This window comes from Calypte anna, chromosome 6, assembly GCF_003957555.1.
Source record: "Calypte anna isolate BGI_N300 chromosome 6, bCalAnn1_v1.p, whole genome shotgun sequence".
Classification (NCBI taxonomy): domain Eukaryota; kingdom Metazoa; phylum Chordata; class Aves; order Apodiformes; family Trochilidae; genus Calypte; species Calypte anna.
Window position 1 is genome coordinate 10,045,447 of NC_044252.1, and position 16,862 is coordinate 10,062,308.

Below are 16,862 nucleotides of genomic sequence, written 5' to 3' on the forward strand. Positions count from 1 at the left end.
GAGCACAGCACAAATTGTGGGAAATCACAGTGTGGGCTCTACACAAAGCTAAGCAATTCTTTAAAATACTATGAATAATTCTACAAAACACTACAGGATCCAGCTCTCTGAACCTCATTCTATCAGATTTCTGACTCCTTTTGGAAGTGCAATTGGTGTATGTGTCTCAGTGAGGGTCAGGGTGCTCTAGCGAGAATAAGAGTTATGTTCATGTTCAATCTCAAGCTATAAATCAAAATCTTAGTGGGTAATGGGCAGGTTCTTGTCTAGTGACCCAGCTAAGACACAGGTACTGCACTTAGTGGTTGTGCATTTTAAGAAACTGATGATGACAACCTTTACAAAGTGGCAAACTGCTTAGAAACAGCATCAGACCTTGAAACAGCTGCAGAAATCCCAGGAGGTCTTTGCTTTATGTGGGGCACTGCAAAGAAATTGTTTTGTCATAGCAGCTCCCTCAGCACATCAATAAGCTTTGCAAAATAAGTTAGCTTTTTCTTTGTTCTCATTATTATTCACCCACCAAACGCTTGCATCTTACTTGATCTCACAGGTAAGTGCTATTACTCTGAATTGCTGCTGCTGCTCTGGGTCTGCGTGCAACACAAGTCTGACAGAGAAAATGTTCCAGCAAAGCTTAGTCTGCTAGTCATCCAAATTTAGAAAAACAAAACATGAAGAGAATAGGACAAAGAGGGGGAACAAGACATACTGATGTATGTTGTAATGCAAATACAGTTGTCTGTCTTCCCCCTCTTACTATAGTTTGTAAATTATTCCTAAATTGTATGTAAAATACAAACATTCAAGTCCAGACCCTTAGCTGGAGTAACTCCTTATGCGTTAATTACTCTCAACAGACATGATGATTTACACCTGCTGATGTCTGGGCTATAGCAATAGGTGTTGACAGTCTTGGACTGTATTTAGATTTAGGTGTTTGGTTCCAACGTGATTTGCAAGAGTCAGAAAATACTGCCATGTTGTTACGGTAACTGCAGGGATAACTGCATGATGCTATCCTTATAATTTTTATTCAAACAATGCTTCCAGTAGTTACTGGCACTGTTAGCATTAGGAAAACGGCAAGATCTAAATAAAAACGGGCATGGAAACATTGCTTCACGGTGCATGATGTTCTTAAGTCTCTTCCCACAGGCTGTGAGATGGCGGTGACCGGATGGAATAGGAAGACGTGGGCATCAGCCGTAAGGGACATGACCCCCAGGGCACCCGACTGCCCCCGGACTTCCCAGCAGGAACTGGGCTTCTCACAGGCTCCACGGCCCTGTTTATAAGTAGCCACGTCCTTATCCTTCTTGTGTTCTCCGTACAGCTATCGCTCGTGGTATTTGCTGCGTGACCTGTGTAGGTCAGCGATGCCGGTGTGGCAGTGACTGCCTGGACACGCTGCAATGAACCAAGAGGATGGGATGGAGCCAGCATGCAGACAGATCCCTCCTCATGCAGAGGCTCCTTCCCGGCTGCACCCCACGGGCACCCACGGGACAGGTGAGCTGCGTTCCGGGCAGGGGCTGTGAAGACAGCTCAGTCCCAGGGCTACTCTCAAGGCACCAGGGCCCGCTAGCGCCTCGCTCCCGCACCGCCGCACCGAGAGGAGCGCTCTCGGGACCCAGCCCGGCGCCGGGCCAGGGTGAGGGCAGGCGGTCAGCCCCGGGGAAGAGCTCCGTGCCCCACCACCCGCCCCGGCCGCGCCCCCGCTCCCCGGGCGACAGGGACGCGGAGCTGAGGGTAACATGGCGGCGCCGGGCCAGGTACTGCCTCTCCCGGGCCTCTGCTCGCCCCCCGGGCTGCTGCCTCCTCCCGCGGGACCTCGGTGTGCGGAGCCGAGGCTGCGGCGGGAGGGCGGCGGCAGCCGTGTCCCGACGGGTCGCGTATGCTTTTTGTTTTTGTTTTGTTTTTTAAATAATTTATTTAAAATGTCTTTGCTAAACTTCTGAGAGAGTAATAAAAGGGTGGGGTGTTAACAACACAGCGTGGGTACACGTATCTGTGGAGCCTTGGTCCCCAAGAGAGCTGAAGGGGCAGACACCGGCCAAAACCCGAATGGCGGCTCCTCCGCCAAGGCCTCACCAGGCAGAGCCCCATTGGGCTCAGGCTCGACTCCATCACCTCCTTCAGTCGGTCTTCATCTGGTTGCTGACTCGTGTTTTAAAGCATATGGTTGTTTCATGGCTTATTCCTGGTGTTAGAAGTCTCTTCGTTTTTTACTGTTGAGGGAACGATGGGCAGTTAGTTGCCTGTCAAAGAGCACTGAGGGGATGGGAGCAACCTCACACCTTCCTTCCAGTACCAGCATGGTTCTGTTTCTCACCTACCACCTAGAGTCTCATAATGGAGAATTTCATAAACATGCATCATTCTCTATTGTATTTGCTTTTTCCCTTGCCTTTGGCCATCTTTTTTGTTTGTTTGTTTTTTTTCCTTGTTTGTTTGTTCTTTTCCTTTTTGCGCTGCAATTTTTGACTTGGTTGAAAGAGGTGTGATTTCTAACAGGCAACTCATCATGAGCTGAATACCAAGAGAAATACAACAATACAAGTCATTCCTCCCAAGAGTGAATGAGGTGTTGCCTCAGCTCAGAATTTCTCCCTCAAGCCTGTCTATATATAATTTGTAGCTACTATGAGATTTTCTTCTGGTTGAACTGTTTTGTTGTCTTTGATGGCTGGGAAGTTACTGTGAATGTTGTGGAAGTGATTGACAGCTTTCAGCCAGTGTCATGGTTGCATCTCTGGGCACCAATGTACCCTGGCAATTGTTGGTACAAAAGCATAACATTTAGGTTTCCTTAAATACATAAAGTGTCTTCTATGTGAAATGTGTCATTACTTTTTAAAGTGTTTCATGAACAATCCATGCATCTTTCACAGTATTCTCTGTTAATGTTCTCTAAATATTTTGGCAGTTGGAACAGCATAGCACTGGGATAGTGCAGTCAGTTAGATCATAGTAAAAGGATACCAGGTGTACTGGATGGGAAATGACAGGCTGTCAGAAACACATCGTACGTCCCTTTGAGATGTACCGCTGACAGTTCTGACATTTTTACTTCATGATTTTATAAAAGTAACATTTGGAGGAATTTGGTGAACCTGTTCTTTTTCACATATTTTCTGATGTATTGATGTTTGTTCTATGCATGATAGATTATCTTTGCAATAAATTCTGCTGTCTTTTATGATTTATTTTTGTGGGGAATTCTGTGGAATTATGCCTTTTTATAAACTAAATTGTCTCCAGCTTTGGCTGAAACAAGCTTTACATTATCTGTAATATAATTATCTAACTGTAGGTAACCTGTATTGTGTCACTATTTTTGTTACATGGTTTCTTAAACCTTGAGACAATTCCTTTTGATTTTAATTGTTTTTATTATTGTTCCAACTTGTCGTTACTTGCAGCAGAAAGCCTACTAGAAGATCTCAATCTTGATCTTAGCATGTGCCACCGCTGTTTTATTTTTAACATATTTTTTTCAATAAGTAGTCTACAGCTGTGAAAGCAGGACTGAAGCTTAATGCCATGAAACATTTGGTCATCCATTTATCTTAACAGTTGGACTGTGTGAAATTTTTGAAACTTACTTTGTTATTAAAAGGATGCTACCGGTGTCTGTTGTTCATAAAGGTCCTCTGAAAGCTTTCCTTCCATGTAGACTTTATCTTTTGTATTTGAGGTATCTGCATATTTGTCTTCTGAATGTAGTTGAAATTAGCATTGCTATTTTTATTTCCTCATTTGTTTGACAACAAAAGAAATGTTATGACTAGAAATAGCAACTATTGATTTTAACTTCCCATTGTGGGAGCAAACAAGTGTGGCTTTCTAAAAGAAACAGGAGCAGCGAATGCATTTCTGTTTCTGCCTTAACTATTAAAGTAGACAGCTTCAAGATTTTCTGCTTCTGCTGAAGTATTTGACAGCTTGATAACAAAATGTGTATAATAATACAAATAACAGCCTGTGTTGCTGGTGTGGTGGGGTTTTTTTGCATTCCCATTTTGATTAAAGTTGTAACTGATATGCAACACTCTTTCAGGGTACATCTGTACTGCTGTCAGCAGTATCACTCAGACTGAGATAGCTGAGATAGCTTTAAATGAACTGGCTCAGATATTAGGAAAATATCTAGCTGTGACAGTAGAGTTGAGTCCAGTGTAATTTCCTTGATGGAGTGAGGACAGGAAGATCTCTGGTTCCTTCCAGTTTAGGCATTTGCTGTAATTTAAGAGAATTGGTTAAGCTATTCCTCTGTGAATATATTTTTGAAAGTCATGGTTTTGTAAAGCTTTGTACTGTAATGTCAAACAAATGCCAATGATATCTTCAGCCAATGCAAGGGCTCATCCCAAAGGACAGACTTATTTCCCTTCAGGAACACTGGTGCTAATTTCCATTTCTCTGTTTCAACATTTTGCCACTCTGGGAAGGCCCTGACCAAAACTGCAGGTGGTAGGACATTTTTCCTGGCAAGGGAGTCCACGTGGAGTTTGGGGTTTTGAGAGAGAATTCTTCCTCATGGCACTAGTCACAGGCTTTTTTGCAATTTACTCTTTCACTCTATTATTCTGCTGCTGATAATTTCTGTTTCATGGTGATTTGTGAACACTGGCTGAGAGATTAAAGGAATATCTTATTCTTTTGTTTTAGAATACCTGATTTTGTATTTTGATTTGAAGCTGTTGACAAGGGATGTGCAAAGTATTTGAAGTAATGTGCTGAACATCCAGAAACATTTTACGCATTCAAAACAGCTAAAAATTCTTTAAGAGAAAATAGAACAGTAACAAAGAGTTCTCAAGTAGTAATCTCTATTTAAATAGGTTAAGTCTTCTACTGGGAGAGTTCATTGGTTGGACTGTTTTGACAAATTTTTTCCCAACACAGGAGGGTAGTGTTACCAGAATTAAATCACCTTGGATTACTTCAGTCAATCAGTACAGTCAACAGCAAAATAAATAGCAAATTCTTTTATGCTAGTGAACACATACCTAAAAAAACATCCCTTTGACTTTTCAGTGGTGGTTAAATCAAAAGACAAAACAGTGTTGATACAAAGTAATTATAAGCTTTTAATCATCTCTGTGAGGAGGTTCTGCCCAAACAGAAACTTTCTACAAATACAGCATCTTCCAGATGAATAATGGACTTTCCCTACTTTTGAAAATGAGAGAAACATTAATAATTTTAAACATTAATTTTCCAAATTTTGTATTTTCTCTCCCATAGTTCTTCATCAGTCATTTGGAACAGTTTTTCTTTTTATGTGATACCTGTTATCTGATACCTGCGTTTGTTGTAGTGAAGTGGTGCCACAAACCTGTCCTTACCATGAGCAGTAGGAAAGCAATGCATTGGCAGGGGTGTTGCTGCTGGGGATATCATTGCAGACAGTGGGTGATGGAATGGTGATGTGGGAAGCATTCACCTTGCCATGTAAACTGCCAGATATTGATGTGCAGATTACAGAGCCTTATCTGCAATGCTGAGTTGCCACAGCTCAAATGTCTCAAGTTTAAACTGCAAAGTTTAGTTGGTTAAAGAATATGCTTCGAATGCTAGAGGACCTTTAAATGTGTTGAAAGAGGTTATAAGTGACTGAGTGAAAGGCACACAGAGTTATTTTAAAATAGTTTTTTGTAAACTTATGCAGCTTGTTATATTACTGTAATACAATACTACATACTCAGACTTCAAGTTTCCCAGAGGTCATTCTTGCTGTTTGAAATTCAGAGAATGAGATGAGCCTTAGCATCAGCATGGTAAGTGTGGTGGTCCTTACAACAAAATGTGTATTAAAAAGTTTAATACTGCAGTAAGCCAGATGCACAATGGAGGCAGGAGAAAATTCCATTTTCGACAAGGTTTTTCTGATGTGATGAATGTTGCCTGTTCTTTTCACAAAACAGTGAGGAATTAGTTGGGGTAAGATTCTTGGGAGTTGCTTTCCAGAATGCTTAAATTTTGGCTATTAACCTATGCTTACAGCACAAGATGCAAGCAGGGGGAGGAAAAGAGGTCTTCTGATACACCTTTATTTGCAGGGCTACTGGTATGGTCTTGAAAGTTGGAGGAAAGTCTTGCAGGAGGTTGAGAGTGTTATGGAAGGGTCTTTGTTCAGACTTGCACTTGGACTGTAATCTCAGAGGATAAGCTGGAAAATGGCTTGACGAAAACAAAACCACTATACCTTGAATTTTATTATGCTTTTCTTCCTGATACACTGCTGAATTCCTCATGCTATACTGATAAAGTCCATCTGGCGTGGTATTTATAAAATCTTAACATTTTGCCTACAAATTGCTGTCAGTAAGGTGTTGACTGACTGACCAGCAATATGCCCTTTATGTAGTGGTGAAAAAAAACAAAGTATCCTGCGTATTGATATCCTGAGAGAAACAGATAAGCTGGTATTAATTCAGTTTCCAAAACATCAATATTGGTTATTCTTTCAATTCAGCTCTCACTACTTCTATAATTTCTCTTATTCAACAGGTTCCTAACGCCACTGGTCACTTTAGGAAAGTATTAATATTTTCCCTAATTATTAAATAATATTTTTCAGTAATTGTATGCTGTTACCACAATCAGTTATTTATTAATTTGAGGGTTTGTTGGTTTTTTTTTTTCCCTAGCTAGGACATGCAGCTTCAATTGTGTCAACATTACTGACTGTAGGAGTCTTTTTTTATACTGCATTAACTATTGCTAGTAAAACCAAAATATCATGCTGCTAACTATCTGAAGGAAGCCTTTGATTACTTCATTCCTGTTTTTCTGATGAACCATTGTATCTGAGACTAACTTCTTTACATTTGGGAACAATAATTTGTCATATTAAAGTATATGTGAACGTACTCTAGTACTTAACTAGAGGGGGAAAAAATACCCCGTCGACTAGATGATGTTTGTGCTCTCAGACTCATCTCATCAGCCTTGAATGTTGTAATTCAGCTGGTCCCAGAGCTGTGAGTATACCTTACAGTTTGGCAGCAGCAGGGGGAGCAGTGTAGCTTTATTTGGGGGCTCTCTTTGACCAAAACTAGAGTTAGTATATTGGTAACCCAGAGCAACACTGCTCAGGCTCAAAAATCAGCTCATGTTAGGAAATCTTCCACTGAGGTGAGCTAGAAACATCATTCATCAAGCTTTGCCTTACTGCAGTCCCGAGGCCCACAGATGTGTACTGAGTAAATTATGATCAGGTTTTACTCAGACTTTTTTGGTGTCCTGGTTCAGAATCAGGTCAAGCCAGTTTGACTCACACTCAGGAGGCTGGAAGGGATCTTTGGGACATGATCTGGTCCAGCTGCCAGCTCAGAACTGAGCCAGCACTGAATGCAGACTGGGCCTTTTGCCCAGTTCATTCTTGAAAAGGTGCAAGGGTGGACATTCTTGTACCTTTCTGGGCAACCTATTCTAAAACTTAATTATCTTCATAGATAGTTTTTCTTATGCTGTCCTATGCTAATATATTGTAGTTGCATTCCAGCTGAACAATTCTATGACCACTGTCACATGTTCCCCTGCCATGCACCTCTGTTGAGAGTCTGCTTCATCTCACACTTCATAATGTGCTTTGACACCTCACTTCATTGCCTACAGATTCTATTGTAAAACTAGGGGGTTTTCCACTGGTTTTGGTCAGTGACACAATAAGGAAAATACCAGTTTCTTCTATTTTTTGTTAGCTTGTTGGTTCATTGTTGGTCCATGCTCAGTTTATTATCCCCTATAACATGTTCATCCTTGTATTTCCCACAAGGAACTACCTTGTGTATTGCAAATATATGGACCTTCCCTGAAATAGGAGTGTGTATCATTGAGTTGCAGCAAGTATCTTGGCTTTTTATTTTTTTTTTAGGTTAGGGAAACAATGCAGACAGTAAATTTGAAAATGCAATCAAGTACAAGGAGGAAAGCAAACAGCATGATAATGTGTATGTGTGCTTATAATATCTTAAGCAGAAACTGGTTTTAAAAATTAATTACTGTGCAGTCTAGTATCATGTTGGTCAAATCTAGATTCATGGATTTTTTCCCCACCTCTGTATTTCTATTGTCTTTACTTGTAAGTTAATTTAATTTTGTGTTGAACATAATATGTCACTATGCTTCTGCTGGATTTAAGGTAAAAATACTATTTTCCATGTATCTGCCTAGCTTTTCTCTAGTGTAAATGTGCTAGGGTATTGTGTTGCTGCCATATAATTATAACTGTGTTTCATTTTTGGCATTTGTTGAATTAATGCCTTGCATACTTCCTCAAACCAAAAATGTTATTTACAAAAGTTAGTGACATAACAAAATAAACCTTTAAAATCATATTCCTATACGTTTCTGTGTTCAGGAAGAAGACCAAGATCAGGATGCCCTAGGTGAAAAGAAGGTTCTTAATCGGATGTTTCTTTCTCCTTCCCAAATCGCTACTTTGTCAGAACAAAATATAGAAGAAGCTCAAATGTAAGTGGCAATTTTAACAGTGCTAGAACCAATGTAATAATGAAATAAAAATTGCAGACCCTTATATTTATATTTTGTGGTTATATCATTAGTCCTTTTGTTGTTTGGTTAAATCCTTAATATTTGTTATGATTCTGAAATAATCTGTTGATCTCTGATTTACTATATTTTACTGTATTTCCTCTTGATTTTTCTTTTATTTCCTTTTTCTTTAATTGATATTTCACATTGATAATGTTTTTTAATTTGCCATAGTATTAAATATGCTGTTAATGAAATGCCCCTGTACTCAGCCCGGGTGAGGCCACACCTCGAGTGCTGTGTCCAGTTCTGGGCCCCTCAGTTTAGGAAGGAGATTGAGGTCCTGGAGCAGGTCCAAAGGAGGGCAACCAGGCTGGTGAAAGGACTCCAGATCAGATCCTATGAGGAGAGGCTGAGGGAGCTGGGGCTGTTCAGCCTGGAGAAGAGGAGGCTCAGAGGAGACCTCATCACTCTCTACAACTCCCTGAAAGGAGATTGGAGCCAGGAGGGGGGTTGGTCTCTTTTCCCAGGCAACTCTCAGCAAGACAAGAGGGCATGGTCTCAAGTTGTGCCGGGGGAGGTTTAGGTTGCACATTAGAAAGAATTTCTTTACAGAGAGGGTGATCAAACACTGGAATGGGCTGCCCAGGGAAGTAGTGGATTCTCCGTCCCTGGAGATATTTAAAAAGAGACTGGATGTGGCACTCAGTGCCATGGTCTAGTAACTGCAGCAGTAGTGGATCAAGAGTTGGACTTGATGATCTCTGAGGTCCCTTCCAACCCAGCCAGTTCTATGATTCTAGGATTCTATGTCTAAGATGTGAATAAGAACAGACCAATACTACACTTTTTTAACACTTGATAACTTTTTTGCTGAAACATTAAGATTCTATACTTCAACATGAGTTACTGAAACATCAGCAAGGTTTTTAAAGTTCGGAAGGGACAGAAAGTTTAAGAAGGTGTTAGTAGGTAGCCATTGTGTTGCACTGGTGAGATAGGAAGCACTGAAGATTTCTGATGTAAGCCCATCTTGCCTTTCCTGTAACAACACCCTGCCTTGTTACTAGTGCTTAATAGCAGCTAAATTTAGGAGGCCAGGAGTGCAACTAGACACTCTATAGTCTTGTATTTTCAAGATAGGATTTTTCAGAAATGCTCAAATTATTTAGGAGCAGTTGTGCCCACTAGCAAATTCATGGTTAATTGAAAATGAAATGAGTGATCCTCCGGACTAGATTAGAGGGTGGAGGTGGAAAATAAAATTTGAAACTTGTCCCTCTGAAGAGATAAAGCATTTAATAGAGATTAAAATGTTATTCCTGGAATAGATTTTCTTCCTTCCATGTGTCACCACTCTGAGGGCAGGGGGGAGGTTATTTCTATTATTTTTTGTTAAGAAAACTGGAAAGAATTTTTTTCCCCATCAAATTATAATTAAAAAAAAAGCATTTACTGTTTCCTCCTGCATGATGGGCCTGTTATTTTAGTGGAGACTGAAGACCACAATTCACTGGAGACTAAAATGTGCATAAGGAGACAAATTGTTGTGAAAGATTCTCATTAAAAGTTATTGAAAGATCATATATAGTTATTTGTAGTCTCAGGTGGTTACATGTGTATTTATATATATACACAGAGTACACAAGTGGATTGTAAAGTATATACTGCATCTGACTGAAAAGAGGATAGTTACAGGGTATTTTGTGCACTCTAAGCAGTTTATCAGCAGCAGTGCACCATATCTGTACAAAAGAGCAGTTTGAAGGCCACAGCTAAGGTTAGAAAATCAGATCAGATTCAGGATGAGAATTTTGATGTCTTGCATTCCTGTCTATCATGGAGTTTTGTGTTGCTGTCTCTCTGCGTAGGACTTGAGCACCTTCCGGGAAGGAAGAAATAGCAGTCAGGGTAGCTAGGACATCCAAATGCCCCATCATTTTCCAGTCATTTATAGATCCTGTTGTCAGTGACATGCCTTTGAGAATAGTGAAAAGATGAGTACTGGCATTGTTAGCAGCATCAGAGAAAATCTAAATCCCTGAGAAGCTCTGATTATGAAAACACAGAGTTGGCAGAAGCTTCAGAAAGAGAGGATATGGACTGTTTCAAACCTTGGAAAGTTCAGCTGGCCACATTCCACTTCTATTTCAGTCCAAAGTTAAGTGTTTTTAACTGACTTGCATGTGTACAGGCATACCAATTTGTCCTGTAGAACAAAGGAATACATGTTTTAAACAAAACTGATTTAATTATATGCTTTACTTTGTTAGTTATTGAGTCTTTAATTAAAAAAAGAAACTCATCTTATTTGACAGAGTACGTCTACAGGCTTGGTGAAAACCCTGAGAAACTAATAATGGTTGCCTATCAGTTGGTCAGATATTAACATCATTCTTAGGAAGGAATGAGAGCACGGGGGGAGACTTTTTCTCTTTTACATGGGAGTAGAAGTTTTGGTCACAACTGGCACCTGTACTGTCAGGTACAGTTAAGGAGCCCAGAATTGTTTTAATGTGGAACTTAACCACCTGAGATGTGGCTGAGGTTATACTGGAAGAACTGCAGACTGAAGTCCTAGCCCTAATCCCCTCTCTTCAGGTGGAAAAATGTGCACAATTATGAAAAACATGGAAAAATATGCACAATTATGAAAGACATCACTAATTCTATGTTTAGATATAGTAGGCATAGATGTTTTGGCAACAACGTGGTTTCCTAGAAGGAAGTGTATTTTTTAATTACTTTTCAGGTTACAATAAGTGGAAAAATTTTCACAGTGTGCCAGTAATATAGGATGAGACTCTTAAATATCTCAACCATTATAGAAGTAGAATTTAAGCTTTCAAATATTTTTGGTACTTTCAGTAACTTTATATTACTTACAATAATCTTCAGTTGTCATTTTTCTTCAGCATCTATGTAAAAAATAATCCTGAAAGGGAAACAAGGTCTTTTTAGTACTGTGAAACCATCTCAATCAATGTGAAAGAGTGGCAGTAGGAAGTAGAGACTTATCATTCAGTGTCATCTACAGACCCTGTCCTGAACAAACACTGACTATTCTCTGGGGCTTACAGCTGGTTTTCTCTGTTTTTTTGTAATGCTTCTCATTATTTCATTAATTACCTTAACATTTATATAGTGCCTGTTGAAACCCAGAGGTGTGTGTTTACTTTTCTCAGTTGATCTGTCTTCTAATCATAAACCTTCATATCTACAAATTGACATAGCTGAGTTCCAGGAAGATCCATGCACATATGTATAGTATGATAACAGTATATATTCTGGATTGAATTACTAACAGATTACAAGCAGAATAAACAACAAAATTAAACTTTGAAATCTGTGATTCACTTTTAAATTTCATTATTTTTCTCTGCAATTTCTTCTAGAAAGCTGGGAGAGTTTCTCAATTTTAAACAAATGTCTTTGAAAGAAGCTATTTTGCTAGATTATTATACAGCAGGATTTTGCTGGGCTAGAGAAATGAACTTCAGTCTTGTACAGCTCTCAGGATTCATGGATCTATTAAATTTCCTGTTGGAGAACATCAGTGGTAAGTATGATTTAAAACTGTAAAATAAATACCCTAAGTGGAAGGCAAAAATGTTTTCTGGTCATTTTAATCAAGTGTTATTTAATTACAAGTAATTGTAAAATTATTTATTTTCCTCTTGAATGTTAACATGTTATACCTTGTACCTGATAATAATTCTTATTGGCGATGTTTAACTTTGGCTAGGGAGAACTGTAGGCTTTTTAGCAGAGTATCTCTCATTCTTTGTTTGTACAGCGTGTGCTGCAAAAGGTCTAGGTTCTGAAGAGAGTTCATCTTTGCTATGGTAAAATAAATAATAGTTACAGTACAGTGAGAGCAAAGAACTCCTAAATCCCAATTCCAGCTGTCTCAGTGGCTGACTCACTGTTGCCTTGGGCACATTTCTCTGCTGTTTGAGATATTCAGTACATCCTGTAGCATTACAGCTGGTGAATTACATTGATTTTATCCTTAGAGGTCAACTCTTAGGCAGCTTTCTATATGGCAAAGGCTGAATTTCTGGCACAAAATATATCAGTTAACTAAAGACTGGTGAGGGAAGTGAACTGGCATCACGGCCAAAAATGAAAAATGACAAGGAAAGGACTGCAGCTCCTGTGACTACAAAAAAATTAGCAACAAAGCATGAAGCCTGGCTCTGATGGGAACAGAATCACCAGAAAAATGGTAGCAGCATCCCCTAAAACCCATTTTTCAGAGATCACAATGATTGCTTAACATTCACTTTCAGGGTGGTTATGTTGAGAAAAGTCCATCCCAGAGGTAGAGTGCAAGGACACAGCAGTTCCATTCAAAGAGAAGATGAATATTTACCATCAAGCTCATAATAGTTGTTATACTCTTTCATTGTCATTTAATTGAGGGGCCTTTCAGACTTGGAATTTTGACAGAATATGTACGTGCTTTATGATCATTGGAATTCCAGTTGTTCTTCCTGTCTCCAGTGAGAAAATATCTTAACATATGCTAACTATATTAATATAACAATGGAGAAGAATGGAAACATGTCAGAAATTAGTTTTATGAGACTCTATGTAGTGCATGTGTACTAAACATTACTATTAAATCTGACTGGTGTTTTTAGGGAATGTGATCTTAGTTGCTTAAAACTTGGCCAAACTTTAACTCTTTAAGCTGAAATTTTCCATAGTAGTGTCTGCCTCTGATTAATTTTTATATAAAAAATTACAACTAAAGCAGTTCAGTGGGCTTGCAGACAGAGGCTGTGGAAAAATTGTATTATTTTTGCCTTTTTTTTTTTTTTTTTAACTGCTTTAATACCCCTAAGCTTCAAAGAAAAGACATAAGGTTTGGCAAGCAATTCCTGTGAATTTGCTTTTTGCTGTCCTGTAAAAATACATTTGGATTTGGCTAAGACATATGGCTTTCAGGGAAAGAAAATGCAATTTGTAAATGCTTACAAGAGACTTACCATTTTTATTTTTTTTTTCTTTTTCTTTTTCATTTCTTTTTTGACAGCTAAGTTCCCAAAATAATCCTTCTTTTAAAGTATGCTATAGCCCAGGGCTGAAATGAATTTCGTTGTAATTACTCTTCTCATCTAGTGCAAGGTCCAAGGCCAAATGTTTCAAGTAAGACCAAAATGCTGATGTTTTATATTAATGGACCCTTCCCTGCAATGGACCCAAGTAGCCTGGAAGATTAAGCTGATTTTCCCGACGTAGCAAGAAAGAATGGATTTAGAAGGAAGGTAGAGGAAACTTATTTAAGTCTGGTAAAGGAGAGAGGAAAACTGACATTTGGAAGCTGTATACTTTGGTTGCTTGGGAGCCAAAGTCAATTACTTACATAATTTGGTTCATCTTTTATGCATTGAGAGTAAAGTGCTCCTTACCTCACAGAAATAGTGTGAGAGCCTCCCTGAGATGAGAGAGAGAGTTGGGGTTCAAAACCGGTTCTGCAGGAGGAAATTTTGGACTAGCTGGTGGCAGGCCTGGGTGTTGTGACTTCTGATGATCTTGTCATGTGTCCTCACTTCCCTTCTGTGATATTTCTGGTTCTATTACTCTTTCTCATTTCCCATGGCTTCTATTCTATTTCCTCCATATTCTCTGTATTTCTTTCTTGCTTCCATTATGGTTGTTTATATTGGGCTGTTTCTGATACTGAAAACTGCAGTGAAATTTTCTTGCCTTTGATTGCTATACCACTAAAGGGCAAAACTATAAAGACCAGAATCTTGTAAGTTTTTTAATCTTTTTTTTTTTTTTTTTTGTACAAAGAACCATGGAGCAGATCCATAGAGATTTAAAACAATAAGGAAAATAAATCTATTTCACCACTGCTGGATATTTCCCTGTTTTCTACTCTAGTTTTTTTACACTTAAGACAAACAAGTAAACTGTGTTCAAAACTTTTTTTAAACTCCATGATGGCTCTATTGATGGCACATACTGTGCACAAACCAGAAAGATTAAGCCTTTCTTTTTAAAGTTCATCAAACAATGTATTTCAGATTTTCCTTGTTAAGACACTGAGCAAAAAGAATTTATTTTTTAATTCAAAGCTCTTTGGGCATTTGGTTTGAGCTCCAGGGTAAAAATGAAAAATAATTCTCTATTTTGAGGGGTACAAAATTGTTCCCAAGTTTGATGACACCCACAGAGTATTATATGTCTTCGTGTTTAATCAGTTATGACTGTAAACACTCAGAAAACATGATTACCCTTTTTAACATCTGTTCCTGTATTATCATTTTATATTGATTGTAAGGGGCATGGTCAGAAGGACAATCTTTTACAGTACATAAACAGTAGTAAAGGTATTTTAAAGCTAAACTTACTGCACAGCTCAAGTTTACATACTATCCTGCCTGTGGTTATCTGCATAAGAGGCCAGGCTCTAGCATCTTAAACACCCATTATTGTGATCCTTACATTATAAAGGTGAATTACTGATTTTGAGATGGAATTTCAATGCACATTATATTGATAAGAATAAAGGCAATGGATGAAAATGTTTGACTACTGTTGCTTTTTGAGTTTCTAAATGGCTCCTAATGAAACTACTTAAACTTTAAGAAGTCTTATAATTAAAATGGACCAAAAAAACCCCACCCCACACTGCTGTGTTTACACTTAGTTTCATTTCTTTGGGTTTACTTCACAGACAAACATATGACCTTAGGAGAAAATTTAAAAGAACTTGGAAAAGCAATGTCTGGAATAGGAGACACTGATTCAGAAGGAAGTGGTGACTTGACTTTCTTCAGCATTGAGCAAGCCAAAGCAATCATCGATTACTTGAATGTCAGGTATTTATTTCTACAGGATAAGTAATCTCTTATTCAAATAATGTTGTAGTAAATTGGCTGATAAAATAAGTTCAAATTATTTAAGTGAACTTGTTCACAGTGTGCCAAAATACTGCACACAGTAAACTTTAAAACATTAAAAATAAGAAAGAATATGTAAGTAGCAGTAACAATCTGACCTCAGTTGTCAAAGCCAAGGAAATAAATTTAGACTGGAAGTTTTTCAAAATGTGAAATTATGCTGAAAAGCTTGAGTTTTATTTTGGTTGATAAAGGGAAAGGGGAAAGTGGTATATAGTGAATATTCTTGGTTTGCTGTTAAAGCATTCTATTTTTAGATTCTAGTTGAACAAAATCCTCTGTCTTGCCTATAACTGTTTGTCCTTGACAGCTCTAGTAGACTTTTTAAGTGTTTAAAGTTATGTACTTTGGAGAATTAAGGCTACAGCCATATGGGAGTAATAAAAATGTTGAATTTCAGAGTTAGCAGAAGGTTAGTATCTACACAAAAAAATTCATGACAGGTCTCAGCTTTTAAACATTGACACAGAAAGATGCAAACAGCAGTAGTTCCATCAATTATCTGAGAAAAAAGGTGTCTGTTGGCAGCCAAACACACCTCTCCATATATAGTCTTAACTGTACCATGACATATACAGACTTTTTTCCACTGAAGTGCCATAGCTGGGGACAGTGGCTATACTCATGCACTACTGTTTCCAGTGCACAATGGACAGAATGAGTCAGAGGTCAGAATATCTGCCCTGAGTCATGTTTGGAGGAGATTTTGTGGTAGGTGGGCATGAAGAATGAGTGAGGTCACAGCTGATCTATACCTAGAAGAGTTGAGCATTATCTGACTGTTGCTAGAAAATTCAACATGAGAAAGAAGGCGTTTTTAGAGTGTTTTTCTGGATGCAGAAAAGTATCACTGATTTATTTTTTTGTTAACTTTTCATGGAAAATATAAAAAAATTCAGATTCTTCCCATACAAAATGAGAACATCTCTTTAAATCTTAAATTTCTGTAGCCAAGGCAAACCAATGTCATGCCAAGTTAGCCCTAAGCTAAAGTTGGCATTTAAGATGTCTCACTCCATGTCTTTTACTGCTCCCTCACTGCCTGTGCTTTCTGTGTATTTATATGGAACAAATGTTCTTTCCAAATAGTATGTCTGTAGCTATTGTCTAAATTATGCATGGAAAGAAAACTTGTTCATAAAGTAATACTTTCAGTGTTGCAAGAAGTTCATCCAAGAGATTAGATGTGCCATCCTACTACCATTGAAGTATTGACTAGGCAGGGATACAACCAAGACATAAGACTTCTTCAGCAAAATGGTATTTTGAAAACCAAATATGTTTTATGTTCAGATTGCTCAATTTAAAGAATTACCAAGAATCACAGAATGGTTTTGGCTGGAAGGGACCTTAAATATCATCTAGTTCCAATTTATTGCAAGTATGTGCTGTTGTGAGGTCATGGATGTACCCACAGACTGAAATATATCATGTGCA

The 16,862-nt window shown here is 38.4% G+C and overlaps 1 protein-coding gene across 1 annotated transcript in view; it reads left to right on the forward strand.

The window, feature by feature from the left end:
• Positions 1 to 1,166: 1,166 nt before the first annotated feature.
• The window catches only part of CABCOCO1 (ciliary associated calcium binding coiled-coil 1), a 52,197-nt gene continuing 36,501 nt past the window's right edge, over positions 1,167 to 16,862 (forward strand). Inside the window, exons 1-5 of the mRNA XM_030453184.1 lie at positions 1,167 to 1,208; positions 1,665 to 1,775; positions 8,375 to 8,487; positions 11,904 to 12,067; positions 15,200 to 15,344. Of these exons, the coding sequence (XP_030309044.1) occupies positions 1,167 to 1,208; positions 1,665 to 1,775; positions 8,375 to 8,487; positions 11,904 to 12,067; positions 15,200 to 15,344 (575 nt within the window). The remainder of the gene's footprint in view (positions 1,209 to 1,664; positions 1,776 to 8,374; positions 8,488 to 11,903; positions 12,068 to 15,199; positions 15,345 to 16,862) is intronic.